This window comes from Peromyscus californicus, unplaced genomic scaffold (assembly GCF_007827085.1).
Source record: "Peromyscus californicus insignis strain IS unplaced genomic scaffold, ASM782708v3 Scaffold_24__1_contigs__length_46423439, whole genome shotgun sequence".
Taxonomy (NCBI): Eukaryota; Metazoa; Chordata; class Mammalia; order Rodentia; family Cricetidae; genus Peromyscus; species Peromyscus californicus.
This window is the reverse complement of record NW_026294535.1, coordinates 3,528,901-3,535,695: the sequence shown is the minus strand read 5'-3', so window position 1 is coordinate 3,535,695 and position 6,795 is coordinate 3,528,901. Positions and strand designations below refer to the sequence as shown.

The following is a 6,795-nucleotide window of genomic DNA, read 5'->3' as shown; positions in this document are numbered from 1 at the left end:
CCTCACATGACCTTACAGTTCTATAAAAGGTACCCAGTTGGGAGAACTTCCTGGTAAGTTCAAGATTGCTCTCTCTCTACCTTGCAACCAAAGTGTTTGGTGTCTTCAGCAACACCATGTACTTATGTTGGCCAAAAGAGCACTGGCAATGACCATAAACAGGAATTTTATGAAGTACTCTTTCTTGTTAGACTTTCTCTGGGGAATGTCAGCTCCCCAGTAATGGCACTGAGACTTATTATTAATTATGAAAGTTTGGCCTTTAGCTTAGACTTGTTCCCAACTAGCTCTTATAACTTAAATTAACCAGTTTCTATTAATCTATATTCTACCACATGATTTGTTAACTATCTTCCATTCTGTATGTACAACTTCCTCAGTGTCTCGCTGGCAGCTCTGCCTCTCTTCTTCCCAGATTCCTCTCTCTCCTTGAAAGTTCTATATATTCTCTCCTGCCTAGCTGTTGGTCATTCAGCTCATTAAACCAATCAGAGGCAGAGACACATCTTTACACATACAAAAAGATTATCCCACAACAATGTTATTCTCTTCCCAGTTAACAAAGCTAAGCAAAGAAGGATCAGGTACAAAGCCCAGTATGTCTCAAAAGTAACAGATGCATTCAACAGAGACACCATGGCTAGGAACAGCAATTCTGTAGTCACACCCTCCCCCTGAGATGTCACTACTCTTTTCCCTCAGTCACCAGTTTCTTCATCTGAGTCATTGTTGGTAGGAGGACTCTGTTCTTGGTTTGATGGCTCCATCACCCCATTTTCTTCCTTTGCTTTAGGGGTAGCCTCTGCAGATGCTTTAGAAGCTCCTTGTCCATCTTTCACAGGTCTAGTCAGTCTTTCAGGTGTCTACACTGGCTGTTCAGCAACCTGAGGAAAAACACGAACATAGCCTCAGTTCCCATGAATTATTGAATCTGGACCATTCTGTTGACCTGACACACCATCTCTCCAAAGGACCATGACCTTTGATTGTTTTGGAGGACCCCAAAACCATTCTACAGCACTCAGGTCATCTTTGCCCAAATTTAAAAAAATTAAAGTATATAAAAAAGAAGATAAAATAATGTGAGGAGTAGCAATACTACCCTACTCTCTCTCCTTTATTACTAAATAACATTTAAATTGTCCATTAGTGTTTTTTTTCACAAAAGATTGACTGTGAGGGTTCTATGGAATGCCTGTGGTGTGGGTTATATCAAACTATTGGAAAATTTCTGAAAAGGCTTGGCTGTGTATGCAGGAGAATTGTTGCTTTTGATTATTTTACAGGGGCCTAAAATAGCAAAATCTTTGTGTAAAAAAGTAATTAACATCCTTAATTCTTTCTCCTGATAGCAGAATAGCAAAAATGGGCAATGAATAAGTGTCTACAATGATATGAACATATTTTTTTTTGAAAATGTACTAAAATTTAATCATCCATAAAAGCTGTAATTTAATCTGACAGTAAAACACAAGAAGCAATATTAGAGTTGGTTTAGTATATTATATATTTTAGCTTTGAAAGCCATAGAAATCAGTTATCCCAGTTTTTTCCCTATAAAAGACCCATTTTTCCAAAGCATTATGCACAAACAATTTTAATTAGAATATAATGACAGATGATATTTTCATAATTTTTAAATATAAAATGAAGTCAATGACTCAAAAAGTTATCTGCTGCAATGAGTTTAAAGGGAGATTTCATAATCTATATCATTACAGATATAAAGTATGATGGTTCAACTTTTTAGTGCTTGATAGGGAGGAGTCATGATAAAAAGGTCAATATGAAATCATTTGATTATAGTAGTAACATCTAACATTTGAAATGCATCCATGCTCTTCTGTATAATTGTATTAGAGTCAAGTATCTTATTTCACATCTGTTATAACTGCTATTGCAAAGGAGAAATACTATGTCTTATTTCCAGGAGATATACACAGAGCAACTTTTTCTCCAGGGAACTTGTGCAAACCAATATAAGATCTAAATTCTTCACATAATATATAAAACAGGAGAAGCCTCTTCAGATTTAGTTTTTGAAGTCTGGAATGCTGGCACTTTCCAATTAGGCAACAGTTCTTCATTTCTGTGATCTGGCTCAGAGCTGCTGCTGACTTCAAGTCTAGAGCAGCAGACATGATTTCTTTTTAGGCTTCTTCTTTTCCGCTGGTGTTTTTCTATTTATCTGTCTGACCAGGTCATAAAATATCTCATTAACGTTGATCTTTGACTTTGCAGAAGATTCTAAAAAGGCACAGTTACACCACTGTCTTGCTAAATTCTGGCCTTGTTCTTTGCCAACTACCCGCTCGTCTTCCAGGTCACATTTATTGCCAACCAAAATCATTGGAACATCTTCTGTGTCTTTAACCCGTAAAATCTGTTCTCTCAAATCCTGTAAGTCATTAAACGTAGACTGAGCTGTAATTGAATAAACTAGTGCAAACCCTTGGCCATTCTTCATATATAAATCCCTCATTGCTGTAAATTGCTCTGTTCCTGCAGTATCCAGGATTTCCAGCATACATTGTTGGCAATCTACTTCAACTTGCTTTCTGTAGGAATCTTCTATCGTTGGGTCATATTTTTCAACAAAAATTCCCTGAACAAACTGAACTGTCAGAGCAGACTTCCCCACGCCTCCTGAACCAAGGACCACTAGCTTGTACTCACGCATGATGTGCTCTGTTTAAATACTGACAACCCCGCGGCCCGGCGCCTCCTCCACCTCCTCCTCCTCCCTCCTCTCGGCCGCGGCTCGGGTTCGGGCTCTGCGCGGCGGCGGCAGCAGCAGCGGCCTCGGGAGCGGCGGCGGCGGCCGATATGAACATATTTTAAATTTTTCTATCAGGAATAAATTTAAAGGATTAATCCAATTTTTATTTTTTTAAACAGATCTTCTACAATTTTATTATTTTTAGAAGAATTCAAAATATCATCCATATAATTTTAATAAAAGTAAGAGGAAACAATTTCTTTTAGCACTCCTTAAAGCAGTAGCAACAAATTTTTGACGTAAAGTTCGGTTATTTGTCATTTTTAATTTTTTTTCCTTGTTGGATGATTGCCAATAATTGAGGCACTATTTGCCCTTGGAGGGCCTCACCCAGAGTGAACCCTTGAGTATATGAAGGCATAAAGGCCGATGTAATCATTAACATCCCTTTCTCTTGAAAGAGATAGTTGGCATGTAGCATTAGCATTCTCGTGTGCCGGTTGCTCAGTAGGAATCATTCCTGCCTTTCCATCAACCATCAGGCAACTGAACACCTGTAAAAGACAAGAAACAAAATTCTTATATTGCTCATCAGGCCCCTGTCTAAATTTAGAAAGTTCCTCTCTCTTTCTTCCAGAATCTTATAACTTATACCACGCTTGTAGTGCCAAAGCATTTATTAGTATATAAACCTCAGAAGAATATATAATCTGTTGTTGAGCATTATTATATATGCTTTCTCCTGTTAACATTTTAAAAGTTATAGCACATTATTTCGTTGATTTTTAACAGCTTGGTCCTGACATCTTTCTGAATATCCAGTCTTCCACAGTAAATATTTGCTCCCAGTAAGACAATCTTTTGCTGAGATCCTCCAGTTAGAGGGAACAAAAGCCTCTCCAGAAATAGAATCAAGGGGAGACTACATAAAAGGAGTAGTTGGCCCATATTGAGTGCAAGTCTGATTAAGATCCTTAAGAGTCTTAAATGAAATGTATATATAGCCTTTAACCCATTGCCCTGGGTTATCAGAATTGGGCTTTTCACGCACCAGTAAAAGAGAAAATTATTCCATGTTATCTCCCTCTTCTCTCAGCTTGATACAAAACAAAACAAAACAAAAGTCTTTTGTATGGGACCCACACCATGACTTAAAAGGAATTAATTCTCTTATCAGAGGCTGAGAAACATCCCTAACAACCTCAGTAAGAAATGAAATGAAGCATCAGAAACACTTCCATGCTATCAAGAACTGGACTTGCTGAATGGGATTTAGGAGCAGAGGAAATCAGAGCTGGAGGTGAGAGTGGTAAAATCAGCACGAGGAGGAAGAAAACAGTCAGCTTCATCACAGAGGAAGACACTGCATGATATTTCTGTAGCTTCTATTTTTTCTTCTATTTCCAGTGTCCTGTTTTTTAATCATTTTCCTTTTAATTTTAACTGTCACTTTTATCTATTACTGCTTTTATTTCTTTCCAAAGTTGAAAAGCATCACTAGAAATTTTTCTATTCCCCTTGAATCTAATTCTCCCTGGATTGCTCTTTCTAAACAGGACCAGGTTCTAGGATCCAAAGACCCCCTCCTCAAGGGAAAGAAGGGCTCATTAATGGGCTCCAGGGATTTCATCAACTGATGGTATCTCACTTTAACTCGTCCTACCAGCAACAAAGTTTGCAGAAATTGTGCAAACAAATGTCACTCCTTCGATACTTCCTGTCCCATCATTTTACCTCCAATTAATTCTTCTGCCTTGTTATACTTGCGCATACATGAAAACCCAGGCATTTCTCACCTTTAGCCCTTTTTTTATGTGAAGAATCTAGGTTTATTTATTTATTTTTTGAAAATAAAAACAGGTTATAATTCAAAAGTCCAGGGTTATTTGAAACTGGAAAATATTTTCTCTGTAGAAAATAGTAAAAATGATAACATTTCCCAAAAAGCCCTTTTAAGCCAAATGATAGCTGAATTATACAAATAAATATTGATTAGATTCTGAAACCTATTTTCACCTGTTCAGAGAGCTATGTTTTACTTAAGTTGTGTAAGTGAGATTCCTATTCATCTCCCCCTTCACTGTTTGATTACAGTAGACATTTTTCCTTAGGCTATTTCATAATCTAAAAAGATTTTAGCCTCCCCTCCTAAAAGTACAGGCAGCATATTCTTTCATCAGCTTGATACAGTACAAATTCTTATCCTAATAATGAAATGTTTCATTAAAGCATGCCCAGTGATTAAACCAAAACTTATTATAAGCCACAGTCATTTACGGTCCCCCCTGCTAGGTAGCCTCCCTGGATCTGTGAGTTGCAGTCTGATTGTCCTTTTCTTTATATCTAGTATCCACTTATGAGTGAGCCTTTAGCCCTTTTTAACCACAACTTTTTCTTTTCCTTTAATTCTCATATTTCAGGTCTCTGTTCCAGGTGCCACCTGTAAGTGCCCACACTTACTTACTGGACTCAGGATACCTGATATGGCCCGATGAGGAATTAAACCAGGCTCAGGTTGGAGGGGCCACAGCAAGACAAGTTTATTGCAAGCAATCAGACTTTTTAATACCTTTATCAGAAACAGAATATAATGGCGATTACCACTATCAGTACTATGGTACTTGCCAGGATATAATGATGTTTTTAAGCTATACAGGGTACATAAGATTAATGTCTAAGACCAACTGTCAAGTCAAGCTTCTATATGCCTCACAGACTTCAAGAAAACATAGAGAAACACAAAGCAGCCTAAACACCTCACTGCCTAAGGGAGTGCCCCAATTTCTCAGGAACTGAAAGATTCACGGTGTCCCAGGAGCCACAGACTTTAACCTGAAAAACTTATGACACATACCTCTCAAGGCAGCTAGACCAGGACAACTCATGATTTCCTGCAGTTCCCCACTCTGGTATATGATATGCAGAAAATATTACCATAAGGTACATGATATCCAAGACTTCTTTCCATGAGGGTACATGATATCATGGATTTCTTCCCTTGTGGGTTCATGATATGCAAGAATTTCTCCTATCAGGTACATGATATTGAGGATTTTTTCTCAGATAGGTACATAATAGGAAGGACTTCTCCAGTGTGAGTATGTGATATCAAGGACTGCTTTTTATGTGACTACAACAAACCCAGGGTTGTTTCCCATGCTGGTACATGATATCCAGGACTTTCTCCCAAGCTGTTATGTGATCTGTAGGACTTCTCCCTTGGAGGTTGTCTTAGTCAGTGTTCTAATTCTACGAAGAGACACCATGATCATAGCAACTCTTATAAAAGAAAGCATTTAATTGAGGTTTCCTTACAGTTGCAAAGGTTTAGTCCATTATCCTATGGCAGGGAGCAGGGCAGCAAGCATGCAGATAAAGTAGCTGAGAGCTCTATATTTGGACCCAAAGGCAACAGGAAAAGAGGGAATCACTGTATTTGGTTTGAGCTTCTGAAACCTCAAAGCCCATCTCTAGTGACATACTTCTTCCAACAAGGAAATCACCCTTTTGGAAACTTCAAAGGTCGCTATTAGGTGTGGCCATGTGTAGCTAGAGTTTTCCTGCCTTGCCCACAGTCAGGACAAATCTCTGTCACCTGCCAGTCCCACAGTCACTCAGACCCAACCAAGTAAACACAGAGACTTATATTGCTTACAAACTGTATGGCCATGGTAGGCTTCCTGCTAACTGTTCTTATAGCTTAAATTAATCCATTTCCATAAATCTATACCTTGCCATGTGGCTCGTGGCTTACTGGCGTCTTCACATGCTGCTTGTCATGGCGGAAGCTGGCAGTGACTCCCTCCACCTTCCTGTTTTCTCTGTTCTCCTCTCTGTTAGTCCTGCCTATACTTCCTGCCTGGCCACTGGCCAATCAGTGTTTTATTTATTGACCAATCAGAGCAATTTGACATACAGACCGTCCCACAGCACTTTCCCTTTTCTTTTTTCTTTTTTTTTTAAAGAGGAAGGTTTTAACTTTTATACATCTCCAAAGCCAGCTTGGTATATTTGGGAATTTGGGTGTAGCTTCTCTTACTACTTCCTGCTGGAGTGGGGGCACTGTATCTTATGGG

At 38.6% G+C, this 6,795-nt stretch overlaps 1 protein-coding gene across 1 annotated transcript; it reads right to left on the bottom strand.

Annotated features, from left to right (window-relative positions):
• Positions 1–1,483: 1,483 nt before the first annotated feature.
• LOC128119987 (ras-related protein Rap-1A-like) lies at positions 1,484–2,819 on the bottom strand. Its single transcript, XM_052753757.1, has one exon. It carries the CDS (start codon positions 2,678–2,680, stop codon positions 2,126–2,128), a length of 555 nt encoding a protein of 184 aa, XP_052609717.1. The 5' UTR covers positions 2,681–2,819; the 3' UTR covers positions 1,484–2,125.
• Between the last annotated feature and the right edge of the window lie 3,976 nt (positions 2,820–6,795).

Bases quoted from the DNA above. Each gene is read 5' to 3' on its own strand.
- LOC128119987 (XM_052753757.1), bottom strand. From the start codon at position 2,680: ATGCGTGAGTACAAGCTAGTGGTCCTTGGTTCAGGAGGCGTGGGGAAG.